The sequence below is a fragment of the Fusarium redolens genome (genome assembly GCF_020744475.1).
Source record: "Fusarium redolens strain MPI-CAGE-AT-0023 chromosome Unknown BKA55scaffold_4, whole genome shotgun sequence".
Lineage (NCBI taxonomy): Eukaryota > Fungi > Ascomycota > Sordariomycetes > Hypocreales > Nectriaceae > Fusarium > Fusarium redolens.
In genome coordinates this window covers 2,283,656-2,305,105 of record NW_025763667.1, presented here as the reverse complement: position 1 = coordinate 2,305,105, position 21,450 = coordinate 2,283,656, and the positions used below count along the sequence as shown (strand labels likewise).

Sequence of the window (21,450 nt, the reverse complement as noted above, 5' to 3'; positions counted from 1 at the left end):
GTACCATGACAATACCCCTTGACTCAGGTAGTATATAATGAATTTTGAGTATTATCGAACTCCATGCCCTGTCCGTAACCCCAAACCCTAGTTAATACCGTGATACAAAGCCACCTTTGTGGCCGGTAGATATGAAAATAATAGACAATGACAAAATAGATGATCACAAGAAGTAATCAGCGACTGGCTTTTTGGCAGGCATTCCTCGCGAATCTTGTGGTGCAGCTTGGAAAACCCTGTATCGCCGCGCAGGACCGCTCCTAGGAGGCATACCGCCCTCCATCATGACTCCAGTACCGCCATCGCTTCTGCCAACATCACCATTGCTACGGGCGAAGAGACCCGTACCAGACTCATCCTCAGAGAGTTCTAAAACCGCAGCAACATTGCCACAGCGGTAGCAGTAGTTCGGAGCAGACCACACGGTTACGATAGAAGCGTCGAACATTTCCTTGAATCCCTCCATGACGAGCTGGTGTGCGCGGGCAATGAGGCTCAGGTCGTTGCGATGGTTGAAGACCTTGACGATATCAGCTCCAAAAAGGAAGCCTGCGCCTCGTGGGGAAAGACCCCAGCCGTCAATTTCATCTGGGTCGGACCAGAGTAGATCGCACATGGCACCTTCATGAGGGACTTCCTGTTTGCGGTCTATCAAGCGAATCTTGTCAACTGTATCGACCAATGGACTCAAACCGCCATGAACACAGAGTACTGCTCCGGCTGGATTTCCCACAGAGCCACCGCTTGACCCTGAAGCGCCCGACCCTGGGGGGCCTGTCTTGTCCATTGCTGTCCCACCTGGGCTTTGGATCTGATCTTGCGAGCTATCGTCTGGCCGACGTCGGGGAAAACGGCTCATTATAGAGCCATTCTGGTCGCAAACCTCAATCTCAGTTTCGTCATCGACAGGTTCGACCCCAGGCGACATGGTGTTGGAGGCGCCCAGGACGATCGCGCCAAGCGCCAGGTAATCAAAGATGTCGCAACAGTAACGCCAAACGTTAGCACTGCCGTACTTTCTTATGCACTCATCGTAAAAGCCGTAAACTGTGGTAATTTGACGGGATTCGTGGTTGCCGCGAATTAGCGTCATTCTATCGGGGTATCGAACTTTTAGGCAGAGCAAAAGGAGGAATGATTCCAGTGAATAGAAGCCGCGATCGACGAAGTCGCCTAGGAATTTTGATTAGAGGTACGAACATTTGCTGGATATGATGAAAGACTGGTCTTACCCATGAATAGGTAATTTGTATCCGGAACATCGCCCCCTACTCGAAAGAGCTCCATCAAATCGTGGAATTGGCCATGAATGTCACCACATATCTAATAAGAACATCAGCGATTGCTGAGCCTTCATTAGGGCATGAGGCATACTGTTACTGGTGCCGTTACAGTGACGACGTTACCCTCTTCTATTAAAAGTTCCCGAGCTTTATGGCAGAGCTCGCGGACTTGCGCTTCCGGAATCGGTCGGCATGCGCGCAGCTGCGCAATGGCCCTGAGAATGAGTTATTAGCTCAAAAATTCGAAGACCAGCGGTCGGGCGTTCAGCCTCACTTGTCGAGGTCGCTCATCGTGAAAGGGTAGAGTTGGTGGGTTGGCACGTGGGGATATGCGCGCCGCTAATCTTTAAATCCTAAACCGTATCGAAGCAAATGATCATAACATATCGTAAGTAATCGGGGGTTTTCATGCGATGCGATGCGATGCGATGCGATGCGATGTGATTTAAGCTGAACGCGGGGATGACTTGAAAGCTGATCGCGCGTGTTGGTTGTAGTTGGGGATTTGGAGATTTCGCGATTCGTGGTGTTGAGTGACGCTCTTCGTCTCGTCGGGTGGAGACGCTCTACTGCCCCGCCAATGAAGAAGTATTAGAGGTCGGGCTTACATAGAGCCGAGGCCGAAACAATCCCCTTCCGCCGGTAGCCAATGAGAACCACATCATAACTCAGGTTTGGGTGAGCCTTTATGAATTCTGGATCACCACCACAAATCGCTCGATACTGTCGGCAACGTTGACCTGGTCAATGCTTGTCTGGAGGATGATGCTACAGTTGTCATGTGAGTTCAATGGCATCTGGAACCCATTGAAACACCTGCTGACGACCAATTGAGACTTTTAGAGTCCACACTTCACCAAACGACCTCCGGACCTAGCCAGGATCATGCCACCACTCCTTCACCCGAAATCGCGAATGACATCGTCACTTTTCGCAACGACAGTCGCCGCATGCTTTATAGTCGTCACAATCCCACATTTGCTTCCTTGCCCCGTACCCCGGGCCCGCTTCGCCGATGGAGATGTTATGGTCGACGAGAATGGCCGACGAATGAGATGGAAGAAGAAGGACGCCAACCCCAAAGTCGAAGATGGGATTGTTCAATTTAACGATGTGGCAAGCGACGAGACAGAGGACGCACAAGACAGAGCAAGGAGGGAATGCCCATTGCCGAAGCCGGGAGGAATGCTGGGCGAGTGGTTGGGATTTCACAAGAGCGATAAGGAGGCTGGACGATGACCGGCAAAGAATGATTTGAATGATCTCAAACATGCATATCGAGCGTGTTTGCTCCTTTGGTACATACCCGGATGCTTGAATGGCACCCAGAGCGGTTCCCATGGGTTCAGTCAAGCTGAAATGAACTCCGCTATGATGCTACAAAACATGGGGAAACTATCGAAGCGAATCGATAGAAGAGTGCAGTTTCTGGAGAACGGGAGTGACTATCGCTGAATAATGATATTCGTCCTTGAATCCCAGGCTCTAGAGGACAACCTTTGTTGAAACATACCTTAGCTGTACTATTAGGTATGTTTACCCAGAAGCTATAAATTAGAAATGGTGGGGGGGAAGCTTTGAAATAACAATTAGCTAAAATTAGGTACCCAAGTTAAACTGCATCATTTTTATCAGATAGGCAGAATGTGTGACTTGATTTGGACGATAATTGTGCATGACAGTGAAGCCGGGATTAACACCTGCTAGTTGAAGATGGGTTCTTTAAGGTCTGATTGGCTACATTTCTATTTTACGTTTCAACCTCGAGGATAATACTCGAGGTGTCGATTTTGCTCAAGGATGTACTGTTGAAGAACACACATCTATATATCTTAGTAGGTAAGGTAAGGTAAGGTATCTTGGAAAGAAAGTCGCTACAATAGAGATGATTCTATGAAGTCTAGAAAGTATAGTCCAGAGCCACAATTCGCGCAAATCAATAATAGTAGTGAAGAAGCTCTGGTATCAAGTGTAAGAGATATCCCAGAATAGCCCGCTCTTTGGTGGTAGCAGAATACGTTAGTCTGGACCTAACACCTGTGTGGGGTTGAATCAAGGTTGAGGGACGATCGGAGAATTGAAGATGGTGACAAGCGGCAAGTGAAGTTTATCTTCACTGCAGCCTTTTGATGAAACCTGATTTGACGCCATGGGCACAAGTTTTCTTCGAAAATTTTGAAAAACTTATTGGTATGATAGGTACTTAAGTATCTGGTTCGTGTAATTATGGGAACATGGGATTGTGTCGCGTGATATGTGATATCCTGACATTGATCAAACGTTGAGATTTATTCGCGTATCCGTATCAAAATCAAGTCTGGCACAGGGACCCTGTTGATCTGTGCCTGGAGCTTGTCAACAAAGGATCTGCGTTGCTGCAAGGAGGCAGCCAGAAGGCATGCAAACGAGAACTAGGCTTTCTGGGCACCACTGGGGTTGATAGGCTGGTTGGCAAGGGTATCATGCGAGGATGACAGACAATGGTTACAATAACGTCGGATACGGGGAAACCGGCCACCCCCGGAAACCGGCCACCCTTCCTCACTAAAACACTAAACTTTTAAATAGCTATAAAAGCCTCTAGATTAATAATATAATTTTTTTTTCTAATTTTATTTATATATTTAAATAGCTATTATATAATAAAAAAAATACTATATAATTATATTAAGTATTATTAAAAAGATATAATTATTTAAAATTTAATAATTAAATTTATTAAAGAATTACTAGTATTTATTAAGAAAATCTTAACTAATTATAAATATTTATAAAAAATATAAGGAAAATAGCTATTAAGCTCTAGTTTTAAAATTAGTAATATTAAAATTTTAAAATATTTAAATTATATTTTTAATACTTAATATTAATAAGCCTTATTTATATATTTATAATATTAAGGTTTTTTTTTTTAATATTATCTTTTTATAATTATAAGTATTAAATAAAATTATAAAAAATAAATAATTTAAATTTATTATTATATTTTAATTAATAAATTAACTTAAAAAGGTTAAATTATATAAATAAGTTTTTTTTTTAATTATAAATTAAATTTTAAAATAATAATAATATTTTTATTATATATTTTATAAATTATCTTAAAGAATTTTTATAAATATTATAAAAAATTATATTAAATTACTTATTTTAATATAAAAAATTATAAGTTTAAAAGTATTTTAATATATTTAAATTATTTTTATAATATTTTTATTTAATTTAATATTAATATTTAAATATTCTTTAATTCTTAATATTTAAGTTTTATATATATTTATATTATATATTAAATATTATTAAAATATAATAAAATAAAATTTTATATAAATATTCTTATATAAAAACTATATAATAGTTACTTATAGATCTTAAATAAGGCTATATAGGATAAGCTATTAAATATTTTAATTTTATTATCTATTAGTGCAGGGTGGCCGGTTTCCGGGGGTGGCCGGTTTCCCCGTATCTGACGTTACTTAATATAATAGGGAACATGGCCTAGACTGCAATGAACCATCTAAAATGTACAGTATAATGACCGAGGATGATGGATCGTTTGGCCTCGATGATTTCATTATACAGAAATGCATGCATCCATGAAGAACAAAGCAAGAAACGTGCAAGCGACCTGGAAGCGACCTGGAAGCGGCCTTGGCAGCCTATGACGCTCTAGCGCTTCCAGAGCTCAGCAGGTAATCTCATCCGCTAACGGTCAATGGATGACGCTGTGGGGAGACCTGACCCAGCCCGCACAGACCATGCCATGAGCGCGTCGAAACGCCCGTCAAAAGCCTAAGGACGGGGATCTCCAATCTCTAATTTCCCAGTCTATTTCGCTACCTTACGTTCCAACTATTGTGTTTTTTTGCTGTGTCGTGTGTGTTTTTGTGTTCATTACATTTTCTTGAACCCCAACCGTTGACGGTCATCAAATCTCTTTTTTTTTTATTTTATTTTAGCTACCTTCTATTTTATGGTTTTCCTCTGCAAAACACAATAGGCTCGGCTTCCAACTCAACCTACGTGTTCGCCGGCTCAGCCGCGCTTTAACAAATCGACTGCCATGCCAGTTTGTCCTGGGTACGCTCTGCGATCGCACTCGCCGGCTTCAATATCCGGCTGAAGACATAAATATCGCGATCATTGGCTTCTTCGCCGCCGCCGCCGCTGATTCAAGTCATGACTTCTCCCTCTCCTCCACGAACTGGCACTGGCACTGGCACCTATCACGACTCCCCACGGACCTATGATTCTGGTCGTACTTTGAGCAGCTCTGTCGCGGGAAGATCTGCCCGTCTACGCCCTCCTCGATCCCTCCCACGTAAGCGATTATAGCACTTCATCTCTTGACTTCTTAACTAACCCAAAAAAAATAGCCTGGATCGATTCATGGGACGACAAACATGGTTCAGTAAGCGACGACCAACTGCGGCTCCTCCGGCCTCCCACTCGCGCTGTGCCACCACAACATAACTCGTCACCAAGTGACCCTCAAAGACGAATCTCGAAAGATGGCTTCGTCGATCCACAAGATCCTCTCGTTGGTCAAGGCCAGGAAACGAGAGGCAAGATCCCCCATTTTATGCGCTACGGTCGCGCCTCGATGCGTGGCAGGAAATGGGATCATTTGAGATCCGCAGAACCCGTTATTGTGCCAGGACATAAACCAGCATTAACCTCGCAGCCGAACATAGCATGGCAAGACTTTGTCCAATCTTCGTCATGGGGTCGCATGACTAACGAGGACTCGAAAGTGATGGATGTTGAGGCTCTAAACCACCTACAACCAAATTTCAACACACCAGCCCGCCATCCTTACAATGCACAAGAAGCCAGGATCTCACGGAAGAAGAGGACGCTAGCTCCGTACAAACGTTTATGGAATATAGCTATTCGGCACTCTCTTGCTCCTCTAATGTTTAGATTGAGCGTCATGGTCACCTCAATTATTGCCCTTGCTATTGCGGCGCGGATCCACCTGCTTGAAGACGTTGATAGCACAGATTCAGCTGAGGAGACACAGTCCATCGTTGCCGTGGCCGTAGACTGCGTTGCTATTCCATACATTGGTTATATGATCTGGGATGAGTACACAGGAAAGCCTTTGGGTTTAAGGTCTGTTGTCTCCAAGATCTCTCTCATCTTGCTAGACCTCTTTTTCATTATCTTTAAGTCGGCAAGCACAGCACTTGCGTTCGAAAGCCTTGTCTATCATAACTTGTCTGATACAGCAGTCAAGAGCTTGTCTAAGGCGCTGGCAGCATTCATGCTCATGGGATTGATTGCTTGGACGATGAACTTTGCAGTCAACATATTCCGGACAGTGGAGCGCCTGGGAGGAGGTGAAGATGATGGGCTGCATGGTTAGGAAAGGAAGTGAGAGAAGGACTGGAGCAACGGACTTGGTTTGGAAATTTTAGGATACCCCTTTGAGCAGGGAGTGCTTATGGCGACTTGTTGGATTATATGGGACATTGATATCACGGTAGACCGTGCTTAGCGTTCATTGCTGCTCTCTTTTTCCTTTATTAGTATTACAGGCTACCTATCACACATGCCGTGCTAAACATGCATGTTTCTTTGCATTCAGGAACAACATTTGGCATGGGGAGGAATCAAACGAATAAAACTCAATAATACGTCTCCTTGCTGGAATGTGCAGTAATGTTTTTATTTATCGAGTTGGTATCTCCCATTCAGTTCAACCACTGCCTAGTAGATGCATTGTGTCATTTAGCATTCGTTACTGTGTGCGTTCATGTGTAGACTATGGGGCCTCAGGAAGAAGGTAATTACCAGGGTAGGTAGGCCTATCCGTACCTACCTACTACCTACTTCATGCTTCAACTGGGAGGCTTCCACAGTCCCTAACCTTAGTACCTACTCCACCCCTGTTTATTGGAGACAACCCGGCCATCAGCCTAGGGCGGTATGGAGCGGCAGATCCCGACGCTAAGCCCTTTACAGCGAGTTCTTGCGCCTGGCCTTGCCTCAGCCAACGCCTTGTCATATTCAGTCCCAGCTACTGCGGTCTGGCCTTGACTGCCTGATCCTCTCCCGTCCTGTGCATTTATTGACTGTCAAGAATCACTTGATGGGTGTTTCCCTTTTTTCTTTTCTCTTTCTCACACTCTCTCTTATGACTCATATGTCTAGGATGATTTAAGTTTATGGACTGCATTTTGCCTTACCACAAAAAGCACAAACCCGACCGACCAACTATTACTGTCCATCCGAAGCCGCCTCTTTGCTCGACCTTGCTCTCACTCGTGCCCGAGTAGCTCAACACTAGCCTCGACAACATCCCCTCGAGCGTCGGTCCTAATCGTCATCTTCATCATCGCGTCGCATATTTGCGCTTCGGTTACAGCTCTATAGGGTTTACTCCTCCTGGGCAAATCGACCTTTATCGACTCTGACGACATCGCGTCGAGCCCCTCGAGACTGACCCCGCCTCCATCACCAGTACCTCCGTTGAACCGCCATCCATCTTCGCTTTTCAGCCCACCATGGCCGCAAAGATGAGTGCCCCGAGTCAGATGCCACCGATACCTAATAGAGAGGATATTGGGGCAACGTGAGTAGCCTTATGCATGTTTAGATTATCAAGACTGACTTGAATAGATGGACCTATCTGCAAGCTGGTATCTCACGCGTCATGAACGATCTCGAGCAGGGTATCGACATGCAAATGTACATGGGCGTCTACACGTCAGTCATCTTCACCAAACTTAGTATATCAGAAGAGTCTACTGACTTGTCACAGCGCTGTCCATAATTTCTGTACGTCACAAAAGGCAGTTGGTATGACTGGCCCTGCCATGCATAGTAACCACAGAGGGGGTAAGCCATTCTTAGACATGCATTTACGGCCTGTCAAGCTAACTGCTCAATAGCACACTTGCTAGGGGAAGAACTCTACAACAAGCTCATCGATTACCTCCAGCATCATCTCGAGAGCCTTGTGAATCAAAGCAAGGCGCACACCGACGAAGCGCTGCTCGCTTTCTACATCAAAGAATGGGGGCGTTACACAGTTGCCGCCAAGTATATCCACCATCTCTTCCGTTATCTCAACAGACACTGGGTCAAGCGAGAAATCGATGAAGGAAAAAAGAATATCTACGATGTCTATACCCTGCATCTTGTGCAATGGAGGAAGGAGCTCTTCGAAAAGGTCAGTGACAAGGTCATGGATGCGGTGCTTAAGCTTGTGGAGAAGCAAAGGAACGGCGAGACCATCGAGCATGGCCAAATCAAGCAAGTCGTGGACTCCTTTGTCTCTCTGGGACTGGATGAAGCAGACCCCTCCAAGTCAACCCTCGATGTCTACCGCTATCACTTCGAACGTCCTTTCCTCACTGCTACCAAAGAGTTCTACGTGGCTGAGTCCAAGCAATTTGTTGCCGAGAATAGCGTCGTGGAATACATGAAGAAGGCAGAGGCTCGCTTGTCTGAGGAGGAGGAACGCGTGCGCATGTACCTGCACCAAGACATCGCCATTCCTCTCAAGAAGACTTGCAATCAAGCTCTCATCGCCGATCACTCAAGTCTCCTTCGGGATGAGTTCCAGGTACTTCTTGACAACGACCGTGAAGAGGATATGGCACGAATGTATAACCTTCTTTCGAGAATCCCCGATGGCCTCGAACCGCTTAGAGCCCGTTTTGAGACGCATGTGAGAAAGGCAGGCCTTGCTGCTGTACAGAAGGTCCAATCATCGGAGGGTGATAAGCTCGAACCAAAGGTATATGTCGACGCTCTCCTCGAAATCCATACCCAGTACCAGGGCCTTGTGAAGAGAGCATTCAATGATGAGCCAGAGTTTACACGTTCTCTTGATAACGCCTGTAGGGAGTTCGTCAATCGGAACGAAGTCTGCAAGGCAGGATCCAACAAATCGCCCGAACTTCTGGCTAAATACACTGATGTCTTGCTAAGAAAGAGCAGCACTAGTATTGAGGAGGCAGAATTGGAACGTACTTTGAGTCAGATTATGACCGTGTTTAAGTACATTGAGGACAAGGATGTCTTTCAGAAGTTTTATTCGCGGATGCTCGCCCGACGTTTGGTGCATAGCAACTCCTCTTCAGATGACGCTGAGACTAGCATGATCAGCAAACTTAAAGAGGCGTGCGGTTTCGAATACACGAACAAACTCCAGCGCATGTTCCAGGATATGCAAATCTCTAAGGACTTGAATAAGGATTTCCGCGAGCATCTTGAAGGCGTTGAATACACCAAGGCCGTTGATTCAACATTCTCTATTCTTGGAACCGGATTCTGGCCATTGACGGCACCAAGTACTGACTTCAGCCCACCTCCCGAGATTGCGGCCGAGATCGAGCGCTTCATCCGCTTCTACAAGCACAAGCATGACGGACGTAAGCTCACGTGGTTGTGGCATCTTTGCAAGGGTGAGATCAAGGCTGGCTATTGCAAGGCCAGCAAGACTCCGTATACCTTCCAGGTCTCAATTTACCAGATGGCCATTCTCCTTCTTTTCAATGAGAAGGACACATACAGCTACGAGGATATGCTCAGCGCCACCCAACTGAGCAAGGAGGTACTGGATCAGGCCCTCGCTGTTATCCTGAAGGCCAAGGTGCTTATCATGTCTGGCGCGGCCGGTGAGAAGCCAGGAGCCGGTAAAACCTTCAAACTAAACTACGACTTCAAGAGCAAAAAGATCAGAGTGAACCTGAACCTCGGCGGTGTGAAGGAAGCAAAGCAGGAGGAGGCCGAGACAAACAAGACAATTGAGGAAGATCGAAAACTTGTCCTCCAGGTATGTATATCTCTTTTATTTGTCAGGATTCATACTAACTATAACGCAGTCTGCCATCGTTCGAATCATGAAGGCCCGCAAGAAGATGAAGCACACCCAGCTCGTGAGCGAGACGATCAACCAAATCCGCTCGCGTTTTGTTCCAAAGGTCGGCGATATCAAAAAATGCATCGAAATCCTACTAGACAAGGAGTATCTGGAGCGTTTGGAAGACGACGAGCTAGGTTACCTAGCTTAAACCCCCTACCTAAGTGGTATTGGTTCGAGGTCAAGTCGGAGAGCTTCATCCCAGCCTATGTATTTCGCGGTTATCAAGCCCGATTTATTATGTATTTCCTGAGAGCATAAATATCCGGGCCGGGGCTTTCGGCGGTTATGAGCGTATCTACTTTCTTAATTCCTTCAGCGACTGGTAAGAGAGTCTGACAGCAGACATGATGAGAAATGGGGCTTGGTAAACAATAGATGATCAGCAATTTGAGCACGCGGCTACCTCTCCCTTGACCCTGCCTAGGTTTCTTTCTATGTGTTCCTTGACTTATTTATTCTCTGTGTTTTGGGTCTTGATGGTTTGGTACCTTGGGCGGGGAGAAACTGGTTTGCAAAGGAAGAATAAGTTGGCTTGGGATCAGGGACTGACTGATTGCAAAAAGGGCTCTGTAGAAATGGACTGCTTCAAATAAAGAAAAAGGTCTTACGGACATGACATGAAAACAGTACTTATAAAGGACTTATTTAGAGTAAAACTATTAGCCATTTCGATCTTTCTATGCTGTAATATTGCATGGCTCGTTCAATATTAATTACAAACTATAGCAGGCTACAATGGGTGATATATACATAATGTGGCTAAAATCACCCGCTTTGATTACCATGTCTTTATATTCATGAAGCGGCCGTCCATAGCCCCTGTTTCCCTAGGCTTTCTCTGTATACTTATCATTCTTTAGTCGTTGCACCTTTTTCGTCGTGAGGAGGGCCCACGCTTGGCAATTTGTCTTTCGAGCCAACAACTCCCTCGGTCTGAAACCCATCGTCCCTCTTTTCGGGCACAGGTGGACCTGGGAGAGGCTTGTTGATCCCCGAGGTCGGCCGGCTGCCTGACTCGCTGACTCCCGAGAGGATACTCTCGCTGAAGCTTGCTCCTCTCCCTGGTCGTGCAGTTGCATCATCCGAACTGCCACCTCGAGAACCTGGAGCGCTGATCATCTGGTAGTCTTTGTCGATGGGACTGCTTGAACTGGAGTCGTCCATTGACTTCTCAGGCTTCGGGCCTGGTTTGCGACCCCAGCCAGCACCCCATCCACTTGTTCGGCGCTTCTCACCAGCCCAGGCTGCCCAACTCCCGATGTAAGCACCTGCACGCGCACCAGCTGATTGCCCTTGCTGTCCGGCTTTTAAAGCATCTTGGCCGGCTGACTGACTAGAACCGTTTGGCGGTGATGCTGCGCGAGCTTCTTCAGCGCGACGCCGTTGTGCTTCACGCAAAGCTTCCATGTCAGCATACAGTTTGTTAAGAACAAAGGACGCCTTTTCACGACCAGCGGCAAGATTCCGACCGAGGACTTCTTTGCCCTGCGCAAAACGCTCGTCCAGATGCAGTTCTTTCACTTGCTCTGCGATACGACGCTGTACATCCTCGATGTTTAAACCTCCTGCACAAGGGTGTCGAGGGTCAACAATGTCGAACAAATGAGAGTCAGTGTTTGCGTTCCACATGCGGTAGTTCTCAGTGCGCTTCCAAGTCTCTACCCACTCATAACCAAAGTCTGCAACGGGATCACCCTCAACCTCGGGAAGGATGGCTTTGGGGTTATTCGGGTTCACGTTAAGATAGTTGTGGTATTTAACGGAGGAGATGAGAGCGAGAATGTACTCTTCGAACTGGAGCCTGATAAACTCCTCGCTCCCGACGTACTTCAACGTCTTTGGCCTGCTAGGATTGGCTTCGTCCCATGTCTCGTTGATCTCATGAGTTAAATAGTCTATCCACCTGCGGTCTGCAGCGGTGAGAGTCAAAGCGCTTCTGAGTGATGGAGAGTTGATGACAACTGAGTCCTCGTCCAGATTGATGAGAATATCGCTGTAGCGGTCCTTCTGCTGCAGGAGAAGTGAGTTTGTACTGCCGACAATATAGGACTTTGTGCCAAAGTCGGCGAGAATATCAAGTTGTTGCAGGGGGGTGTAGGGTCCAAATAGACTTCCCTAATTTGCTATCAGTCCCTGTTCGGATCGAGTTCTTGTGACGAGACTCACCTTGCCAAATATCTGGAGTGGTAGGCCCATGTAGCAGAGGAGGGAGTTGCGATCACTAGTTCGCAAACTGGTAGGCTTTGATAGACTCGTCTCGTAGCTGTTTAGCTCTGGGTCTGCACTGTCCTGCAGGTTGCGAATGAGGCCGGGTATCAAGGACAAAAGAGAAAATTGCATCATGCACAACCTGTCGCACCTCGACCCAAAGAAGAGCATCTGGAGAAACCAGTCAGCGATCTTCGTCACAGTGGGAAAAATTAGCAGTGTTACCTTCGGTTGGAGGAGACAACACTTCAACAAAACCAAAGTTTGCCATTTGTATTCGTGGATCAGTTCCCGAAGACTCATACCGAGATATTGGTCTCGGTCTACCTGGTCATTGAGAATGCCTTTGGTCTTCTCATCTGCCAGACTCTCCTGAAATCTGCGGAGAATCTCAACATCGGTAAACTCACGCTGCGCAAACCAAGCCTGCGTGACAATACTCAGACGCTCACGAAGCATACCGAAGAACTGAGGACTATCAGCAATGACCACAACGGCCTTTTGGACAGTGGATCGCGTGACATCGGCAGGGCGATTAATAAGCTGAGATGAGTCGAGTTGTCGTGTACAGGAAATTCCAAACAGTGACGTAGCGGGTTTCGTCTCCGTCTCGGGGCGAAGCAGCGTAAAGTATGAAAAGTCCTCCTCGGATCTACACAAATTTCTCAGCACCATTCACAATTGTCAAACCAATAAACAACTCACGCATGCGCCCCATCACTCAGGGCCATGAAAGGTAACAAAGACCAGCCATAATCAGCCGCAGGATCACTCCCCTCGTCTGCTCCAAACCAATTCTCTACCTCTGGGCCCCTTGCATGATGGAATCCGACAACAGTAACAAGCGGGATGAAATCGACCTTGGTAGAGGATGCAGGGGAAGAGGGCAGAATGGGCGAAAGTATGGGCTTGAGGTCATCGTGGGACTCAGGCGCGCCAAGACCGGTGGGAGGGGATTCGTCGGAGCTCATTGTGTGGTTCTTGTCGAGGTCGTACGCTAGAAATCGGCCATGTAGATATCCAAAAATAGTATTCCAGAAAGGATATGTATATAATTATACGTTGTTTATATCGCTACGTGCGAGGGGCTGATCGATCGACAGTTGAGAAGGTTCGTTGACGTGATAAGGGGGTTTGCTTGACTCGAGCTGCAATGTCAGGGATGGAGGCGAATTCGTTGGACGTTGGACGTCGAGGCGCCCGAATCTCAGTGACGTTGAGTTGTAACTAGAGGCTCGATGCTGCGGCTTTCAAGGTATCGATATCTTTTGGCTAGATGTTCAGATACAAGACTTGTTATAGGGCGTGAGTATCAACGAAGGTTCAAGGTCGCATAGCGATCATGGGTGCCCCTCGACAAATGCGGTTATCCAAACAGGACTTCTTGACGAATGGGTAACTTATTCAGATAAGATAAAGCTCCGCTTGGTACCTTAGCTCCGCTTATTTCGGATGGGGCTGCAAATGTGATGCACATCAATTCATGATGATGTTGATAGAAGACGAAATCAAGAAAACTGGAGGGAAGAAAGGTTGAAATAGACAATGCAGGGTCAAGTCAGTTAGCCTGGACTATGGGGTAGGATAAGGTATCATCACGGGAAGATGTCCCAATGTCCAGGTACCTCAGGTGCTAATAGAGAGGGGCAGGTCTGAATGAAAATCACCAATTAAACATGCACGTCCCCTAAACCCAAGATCAATGCTATCAAATGGTTGAATTATTAAGTGAACACTAGATGCAAATTAACCCGTCTCCGCCTTTCAGAAACTACTCCACGCCTTGTAAATAAAGAGAGCATGGTCCCCAGTAATTAAAATCCATCGTACTTTGGCTGCATTTGCTGTTGTTCTTACTGTGTATGTATGGTCTGAACCAAAATAATGACGTATGAATCTTTTCAATGCCGTATTCTCCTTTGGAGCCAAGAACGTCAGAAACATTCCTCCCACGGACCTCGACACCGGCTAAGCATAATCCTTTCTTCAGCTATGATTGGTCATTTGTATCCATGTCCAATGAAGCAAGTCGACGTGTCTTGCATAATTTAGTTACTTACCTACGTACTGTACCTAGGTTTAGCTACTAGCCTAGCATTATCGCCCCGGGCGATATAGATGGGCACGATGAGCCTCAGCTCCCGTCATCTGGCTCAGCCATCCTTTCCAAGGTGTTGTGCTCCATACTGCCACGGGAGATGTGTGAGAACGCCTGGCTTCGATTGTTTAGGAGTGACAGCTTCCAAACTACTATAATGTCCGGGCAATTTACCACAGAAGAGTGCTCCTGAAGAGGCTTCAAGATACCGATCTCTGCGCACATGGAGTACCAATATCAATGTGTGAAGCCAAACCTACCTATCTCGCAAGCTGCTTGCATTGACTGGTCGACCCGCAGTCTCAAGGTCATGCATAAAAAACGGCTTATCTGATACTTGATCACCAAATGTCCGATATGACAGCTACAGAGATAGAGAGAGTAAGAACCGAGTACCAGAGTGAATTAAGTGAAGTACATTGACTCGCGGTCTTGGTTTCCATTACCAACTGAGATAAACAACATCACTAGGCCAGTTATCATACCTAAAGAACGACAGGTCAATGGTTTTCTAATAATAATACTTATTATCTCTCTTCGCCTCACGTAGATTATGGCCTAAGGGCTTCAAGCTTCTTGGCTCAAACTCGTCATATGCACTTTTGAATTCCGGCTCAACTGAACGTGTATCCCAATACCCTCACTTTGAGAAGCCTAGTCGATCGAGATAGCTTCGACTACTCAGTTTCCATACGGCACGTGCTCTTGTCGGTCCGAAGGTGCTGGTGTCTTTGAGCAATGCACAAATGTAACGGTTCAAATGTCCCAATCTGATTGCACTTCAACATGGGTCTCGACGAAATAGACTGTCATGGCTTTGTGGGCCTAAATATGCCAATGGGAAACTCATTAAGGCAAACGGTAGGTATGTAAGATCACGATGGGCCAGCCTCTGACTAGAGGCTTCAGAAGTTGAAATTCCTGGTATGTGTGAGAATAGCAGTCCTTATGAGTCAATGTTTTGACATCCAATATCGTGGGGCCGCCAGGTCAAAGGGCACGACCCCAGACTTTACTAATAAGCCATAGCCGACAATTTGTTCGGCATAGTTGACGGATGAGACAAAGAAATATCATCAAGATGGATGCCGTGCTGAATTCCATTCATGCTTGGATGACAAAGGCTTATATTTTGCGTTCATTTCACAAATTTGTTTTCAGGCCTCACACCACGGTGATAGTGCTGTACCGTCTACGCTCATGGTTGAAACGACATATCTAGCAATAACGACTCAAGTATAATCGATTTATTTTGATTAGTCAAAACATAAACAAATCTACTTATTGAGCATGGACCAGTGCCCTCATTTCCGACTATAGGCACCAAATTGGCTCAACGGCCGGGTTTTGGATCAGCAGCTTGGTAGAGAGATCATGATGTTGCATGTTGACACGAAGCAGGAAAGCAACCAAGCACATTGTGAGGCTTATTACTCAAGATCAAGCAAGTAATCATAGCCCCAAAGTCCGACTAGGCGGAGTGGTTAGCGGTAGAGACACAGCCGAGTCATGTCTAGTTGTAGTGTGTGCATGTGGTATAGGCGCTCTGCGCTTTCTATATAGACATCACTGCAGCTGCTGCTTCATCAACGACTTTGGCTAAGAAGGATAAATCAGGGGAAGACGAGGGCACGCAGAATTGATGAAGGGTGGTTGGGATTCTCCATGTTTCAACGCCTAATCAGAAGAGGCACTCGCTTCTTCCAAGTGGTGAACATACATGACAGGGTCACCTAGCTGAAGTGTATGTCAGATCAATGATCTATTTTTTCCGCCTTCCATGGGTTGTTGAGGTTCGTTGTTTATTTGGCTTGCGTGCAACTTTGACTTCCCTTTCTCAATAATACTTTTAGAAATGGAGCATGAGATCAGGCAATCCTTCTGCCAAGCCAGTATTTAATGGTGCGCGGTTTCAAGGCAAGGCTTATTGGTGTGCCTCATATATGGAAGCCTGGTGCATCGGTGAGGGAGATAGGAAGGGTTTGGGGGGGGCGGCGAGGGTTTCTGCAGGCAAACACCAATGCAGCTTGGTATGAGAAGCAGAAAAGGAATATGCAATAATATGTAAACATGGGTTGCATTGGCACTCCACTTTGTCTCCAGGAATCCCAAAGAGACCCCTGTTTGAAAATTCCACTGACCTGGCTTCGTCTTTTGTTGCGGACGCTCTTGTTTGGTCCCAGAAAACTCAATTACCATAAGTTTTCGTCCATCGGGCTGTTTCTTCATCTTTGATGAGACGAAACAAATTCTTTTTTGAAAGCGCGTGGCACGGGGCGATGGTCTAGAATTATGTGAGGAATGCGGATAAGTCCACCCAACTTTATTAGATCTGACGACGCTACGAGCAGCGCCCTCAGTGAAGAGCCTTGGGACCCAGATTGGATGAGCCGTCATTAGCTAATACAGCTCGGGAAACATGGGGAGGCGAGTCCCCTACAGGGGCTAGAGGGAGACGTCAGTTGAAGAAGTTAAAGTCCAGTTACCTTAGCCAGGCTTTAGAGGGGCTGAGAGGGCTGGCATATGCGGGCGGCAAAACACTCTCTCCACTAGACCCGCCGTCCCATCTTGATCAAAGAAGATCTATTGTCGACATACATCGAGTGTGCAGCTTTTATCAAGGACTCGAGGCGTCGAGTCTTCATGGTAATTCTAATAAGATCTTGTAGCCGCTATCGAGTACAGGACAGGGTCTAGCACAAGCTTTATGGCCAGCAGCGATCTCACCAAGCCGCCGCGGATGAAATTTGAGATATTGGCCAATTAGAATATGCTTTTGGCACGTTGATCAGTACCTTATGGACTCTTCAGGAGGTCAGAGCAAGTGCAGGAGCGTGAATCCATGGTTGCCTTGCCCATGTTCGGAACTAGAGTGGTGGCCAATACCGCCAGAGCCTGTGTTAAGCGCAACTTGGACTGGGATACGGATAGAGCTGCAATGTTCAACCTGAAAACAGATGAATACATAACGAGGGACGACCATCTAAGGCTCTGCCAATAGATTCGCTCTGAGCTGCTCTTATCAATCGTGATGAGATAAAACTGGATATTTCAATTTGGTCTCACATCGAGTTGGCCATTCTCCGTGACAAGGGTTGTCGAGACTCCTTGTTGGGGGATCATAAATTTGTACCGAGCTATCTACTGCAGTTGATCATTGTAAATAAGCTAGCCAAGCAGCATCTGTCCTAAGTCAATGTGCTCAACAACGAGATGATAGTGCGTCTTCTCTGTATGACATACCTAACCACCTTAGAAGGCCATTTAGATGGCACGATCTGGAATTTAGTAATAAGAGCTATCAACCAGAGCCAGAACCAGTGAGTCTCAAGGCGGTCCCGATAGCATGGTTCAATGGACACCAGCACAGCGGGGAATGACAGATGCGAAAAGCCCATTGGCGATGGCCACGTTGTTTTTGCCCGAGATTTTGATCAGTTGAGGCTGGGTTTGAAAGATACAAAAATGCCTACTCACACCGTCCACCATTCTTAAAGGAATAAGGATAATGATAACAATTCAGCTTGGTCATATAAATCTGTCGCACCGGCAGAGACTGAAAGCCAGACAGGTCAGAAGCCGCGTCCCCTCCACTCAACTTTTCATGTGCTCTCAGTAGGTAAGTTAGTATGTAGTCTGTGGAATTGGCTTGTGAAGATGCTCTATGGTCCATGGAGGGTATTGCTGATCAAGTTATTGAAATGGACATGGCAGTATGATGTGGATATGAATGTGAATTTGTTTTTAGATTTCGGCGGAGAATAGCGCTGAGGTGAACCCCTTGGTCCTTGCCAGCAGCTGAAAGGTCTGCGGTCCCTGCCTCCTGCTTGAATTGGGCTGGATGTGGATGTGACGGTTGAATCGGGTTGGCAAAGAAAGCAGGCGGTGGCACGGTTGGTACCGACTTATACTTTCCCTCTGAATGTTTACTCGACCATGCCTTATTCCGTAGGTGCTCAGTGCAATTTAACCCTGCACCAGCTCAATTCAATTCAATTCAGTTCAGTTCATTTCAGTTGAGTTCGCCTCCAACTTTGGCTGATGGCGTTCATCACCACGTTTCACTTCAGAGTCAGACATGACAAGGTTTCTCTATTTGACATTACTTCCGCTTGCGCTACTCTGCCGAGATCGTTGCAAGACTCCCTAAAGCGACTCTTCCACGAACGGTCGAGTCCCTTTGTAACCAACGATATCCGGTTGTAGGCACTCTGGTTCGCACCCCTCGCTCCCATTAGAACATTGTTAGTTACTGGCTGCAGACGCCCCTTCAACTTGGCCGTACCCATCAGCTTCAACCCCCCAAGCCCCCAAGGCTCAGAAGTACTACCTAGGTAGCTAGGCTCCCTTCAAAATCTCTCGTCTTCACTCGCCTGCTCACTGGTTCGCGTTGGCTCGCACACCCCTGTCTTCACTCCTTCTCCACTGTCGGCTCTCTCACCAATTGGCACAGCCCTCCGCCGACTTTGTCTCGTCATCGTCGAGGTTCCCTAGTGCCTTTGTACTCTTTAGTTTCGCCCACTCGCCCTGCCTCCACGAAGCTCCTAGTACCGTACAGTAGCTGGTTACGGCCAACCATCTGGAGCGACAAGGACTATCCATCCATCTCTTTCTCTTGTCTACCCACCGCCAAACATTCTCCTTCCAGCTTCCAGCCTTGACGCTGCTCAGGCATATCTCGCCCGACTTCATCTTTCAGTACTTTTCGGATTCGCTCGCCCGTCCCCAAGAAAACGCCTCGAGGACTCATTTACGAGGGTTCGAGTCTTGTCCGCGCTTCCTCGCCCGTATCGATCCGATTTCCCGACCTCTCCGTTCATCCTTGACGTGCCCGATTACCATTTACTTCACCAACTTCGTATCGCATCTATTCGTCAGTCTTCCTCAATCCTTCATTCCGAACCGAGCCAGCAGTTCGAAATCCGAGCTACAAAAACCCTCACGACTGTCTCCCTTCCCATTATCTCCACATTATACGACACCGCTTACTTTCGCAAAACGTTGCGACCGTCATGCACTTCTGAAGATAAACAACATCATAAATCACGAAGTGGACCTGTGCTCAGCACACCGATCACTTCCTTTTTATCGAAGGGCCGTCTTTTTCGGGCCATTTTGTGATCCGCCAAAATGGGTGCATGCATGAGCTCCAGTAATGAGGAGGCGGATCAGAAGAAGAAGAGTCAGGCTATCGATAAAATTCTGGAGGAAGACTCGAAACGATTACGGAAAGAATGCAAGATTTTGCTGCTAGGTAAGGGTGTCGAGGCGACAGGCGAAGCGCTGAGAGCCCAAGCTCTGATAGTTAACAAATTTGGCAGGTTCTGGTGAGAGTGGCAAGTCGACGATTGTCAAACAGATGAAAATTATCCATCTCAAAGGCTACTCGGAAGATGAGCTGTTCAATTACCGGCCAACTGTTTTCAAAAACCTTGTCGAGTGCGCCAAAGCTGTTATCATGGCCATGCAACAATTCGACATCGAGCCCCAAAACGAAGAGAACAAGGCACATGCGGAATTCCTGTTAGAATACCAAGCCGAGTCTGGTCCTCAAGCGCAAATCGATCCGAAAGTGGGCGCAGCGGTACAATCTCTGTGGAACGATCCAGCGAAGGATCTTCTTATGGAGCATCAGACAGAGTTCTACCTCATGGATTCCGCGGAATAGTATGTTCAGGCAGTTGATATTGGGCGCGGATTGTTGCTGACTTGGGTTGTTCCAGTTTCTTTCAAGAAGCAATGCGAATAGTAGCATCAGACTATCTACCGAACGAAATGGATGTGCTCCGAGCGCGAACGAAGACGACAGGTATCTATGAGACGAGATTCCAAATGGGGCAACTAAGCATTCAGTAAGGACATACGACTCCCGCACTGGGCACGAGCTTCTATTAACACTTTGACAGTATGTTCGATGTTGGTGGTCAACGAAGTGAGAGAAAGAAGTGGATACACTGCTTTGAGAACGTCACATCAATCATCTTCTGTGTGGCATTGAGCGAATATGATCAAGTCCTGCTCGAGGAGAGCAGTCAGGTAAGCTTGGGAATTGCAATAATGATATCTGGGGGGTGTCGTCTAACACCAGCATTAGAACCGAATGATGGAGAGTTTGCTCCTTTTTGACTCGGTTGTCAACTCACGGTGGTTCATGCGTACTAGCATCATCTTGTTCCTCAACAAGGTTGATATTTTCAAACAAAAGCTGAGCAGGTCTCCGCTGGGTAATTACTTTCCCGATTACTCGGGTGGTAACGACGTCAATAAAGCAGCCAAGTATCTACTCTGGCGATTCAATCAGGTCAATCGGGCGCATCTAAACCTGTATCCCCAGTAAGTTTTGTTAATGTCGAAAATGACTCCTGCGGGTTCCTAACATGAAATAGCTTGACGCAAGCAACAGATACGTCAAACATTCGACTCGTTTTCGCTGCAGTCAAAGAGACTATCTTGAATAACGCACTTAAGGACTCGGGCATTCTTTGATAGCGAATCACTGCTCATTTGAATTTACAACCACGATGTTAAGGGCACGGAACTGTTGGCTGGCGTCAAGAGCATTTTTCTTTTGTGGAGTCTGGGGTACGGGGCTCAGGACGACATCGATTTTATACGATTCTTGCTTTATTATTTATTATCTTTGTTCACGCGACGCCTATACTCGGAGCCTTCCTCGGGTATAGTCTCCACGGCTACGAACGGGCATTTCTCTTGAGCCAATCTCTTCGCCGGTTCATGATTCCTGGAGATGCGCCTGGTTGTCCGCAACTCAGGGCAAACCCCTTCCGAAAAGAGTACTATCGACATGGAGTTGAATTTGCGGTTTATATATCTTGGTCTGGCATATATTGTGCTTCATCGAGTTTTCGAGTTTTGGGCGACTAGACCTTGCAGGAGCTCAGGGTTCAGGTTGGGCTTTGTTCAATTGGGATCTGAAGCATTGTATGACATGGAAATGAACGGTGTTCGCAATGCGACCC

The 21,450-nt window shown here is 46.6% G+C and overlaps 6 protein-coding genes across 6 annotated transcripts; 4 read left to right on the top strand and 2 right to left on the bottom strand.

The window, feature by feature from the left end:
- Window positions 1–29: 29 nt before the first annotated feature.
- On the bottom strand, window positions 30–1,724 carry BKA55DRAFT_561260 (Metallo-dependent phosphatase-like protein). Its single transcript, XM_046192147.1, has 4 exons — window positions 1,558–1,724; window positions 1,375–1,498; window positions 1,233–1,323; window positions 30–1,173 (listed from the first exon to the last, which is right to left on the bottom strand). Exons 1-4 carry the CDS (start codon window positions 1,572–1,574, stop codon window positions 164–166), a joined length of 1,242 nt encoding a protein of 413 aa, XP_046053294.1. The 5' UTR covers window positions 1,575–1,724; the 3' UTR covers window positions 30–163.
- A 237-nt stretch (window positions 1,725–1,961) lies between these two features.
- On the top strand, window positions 1,962–2,981 carry BKA55DRAFT_673158 (uncharacterized protein). Its single transcript, XM_046198019.1, has 3 exons — window positions 1,962–2,064; window positions 2,119–2,813; window positions 2,896–2,981. The coding sequence occupies exon 2, from the start codon at window positions 2,169–2,171 to the stop codon at window positions 2,520–2,522; it is 354 nt and encodes a 117-aa protein (XP_046053293.1). The 5' UTR covers window positions 1,962–2,064; window positions 2,119–2,168; the 3' UTR covers window positions 2,523–2,813; window positions 2,896–2,981.
- Window positions 2,982–5,094: 2,113 nt separating this feature from the next.
- On the top strand, window positions 5,095–6,974 carry BKA55DRAFT_735606 (uncharacterized protein). The gene is made up of 2 exons (XM_046201300.1): window positions 5,095–5,607; window positions 5,663–6,974. Exons 1-2 carry the CDS (start codon window positions 5,466–5,468, stop codon window positions 6,652–6,654), a joined length of 1,134 nt encoding a protein of 377 aa, XP_046053292.1. The 5' UTR covers window positions 5,095–5,465; the 3' UTR covers window positions 6,655–6,974.
- A 545-nt stretch (window positions 6,975–7,519) lies between these two features.
- BKA55DRAFT_286115 (Cullin) lies at window positions 7,520–10,464 on the top strand. The gene is made up of 5 exons (XM_046185527.1): window positions 7,520–7,863; window positions 7,911–7,997; window positions 8,053–8,129; window positions 8,183–10,074; window positions 10,124–10,464. The coding sequence occupies exons 1-5, from the start codon at window positions 7,796–7,798 to the stop codon at window positions 10,310–10,312; spliced, it is 2,313 nt and encodes a 770-aa protein (XP_046053291.1). The 5' UTR covers window positions 7,520–7,795; the 3' UTR covers window positions 10,313–10,464.
- A 549-nt stretch (window positions 10,465–11,013) lies between these two features.
- Window positions 11,014–13,343, bottom strand: BKA55DRAFT_536412 (transport protein Avl9-domain-containing protein; the record flags this gene model as incomplete). Its single annotated transcript, XM_046189824.1, has 4 exons — window positions 11,014–12,279; window positions 12,331–12,543; window positions 12,598–13,024; window positions 13,078–13,343. 4 exons carry the CDS (start codon window positions 13,341–13,343, stop codon window positions 11,014–11,016), a joined length of 2,172 nt encoding a protein of 723 aa, XP_046053290.1.
- Window positions 13,344–19,381: 6,038 nt separating this feature from the next.
- Window positions 19,382–21,087, top strand: BKA55DRAFT_285965 (guanine nucleotide binding protein, alpha subunit). The gene is made up of 6 exons (XM_046185526.1): window positions 19,382–19,724; window positions 19,792–20,137; window positions 20,194–20,322; window positions 20,377–20,506; window positions 20,565–20,803; window positions 20,857–21,087. Exons 1-6 carry the CDS (start codon window positions 19,601–19,603, stop codon window positions 20,954–20,956), a joined length of 1,068 nt encoding a protein of 355 aa, XP_046053289.1. The 5' UTR covers window positions 19,382–19,600; the 3' UTR covers window positions 20,957–21,087.
- The last annotated feature ends 363 nt before the right edge of the window (window positions 21,088–21,450 follow it).

Bases quoted from the DNA above. Each gene is read 5' to 3' on its own strand.
- BKA55DRAFT_561260 (XM_046192147.1), bottom strand. The intron at 1,324-1,374 runs GTATGCCTCATG...TGTTCTTATTAG, and splicing joins CTGTAACGGCACCAGTAACA to ATATGTGGTGACATTCATGG. The intron at 1,174-1,232 runs GTAAGACCAGTC...CAAAATTCCTAG, and splicing joins TACAAATTACCTATTCATGG to GCGACTTCGTCGATCGCGGC.
- BKA55DRAFT_673158 (XM_046198019.1), top strand. From the start codon at position 2,169: ATGCCACCACTCCTTCACCCGAAATCGCGAATGACATCGTCACTTTTC.
- BKA55DRAFT_735606 (XM_046201300.1), top strand. From the start codon at position 5,466: ATGACTTCTCCCTCTCCTCCACGAACTGGCACTGGCACTGGCACCTAT. The intron at 5,608-5,662 runs GTAAGCGATTAT...CAAAAAAAATAG, and splicing joins CCCTCCTCGATCCCTCCCAC to CCTGGATCGATTCATGGGAC.
- BKA55DRAFT_286115 (XM_046185527.1), top strand. From the start codon at position 7,796: ATGGCCGCAAAGATGAGTGCCCCGAGTCAGATGCCACCGATACCTAAT. The intron at 8,130-8,182 runs GTAAGCCATTCT...ACTGCTCAATAG, and splicing joins GCATAGTAACCACAGAGGGG to CACACTTGCTAGGGGAAGAA. The intron at 10,075-10,123 runs GTATGTATATCT...ACTATAACGCAG, and splicing joins ATCGAAAACTTGTCCTCCAG to TCTGCCATCGTTCGAATCAT.
- BKA55DRAFT_285965 (XM_046185526.1), top strand. From the start codon at position 19,601: ATGGGTGCATGCATGAGCTCCAGTAATGAGGAGGCGGATCAGAAGAAG. The intron at 20,138-20,193 runs GTATGTTCAGGC...GGGTTGTTCCAG, and splicing joins CTCATGGATTCCGCGGAATA to TTTCTTTCAAGAAGCAATGC. The intron at 20,507-20,564 runs GTAAGCTTGGGA...CACCAGCATTAG, and splicing joins TGCTCGAGGAGAGCAGTCAG to AACCGAATGATGGAGAGTTT.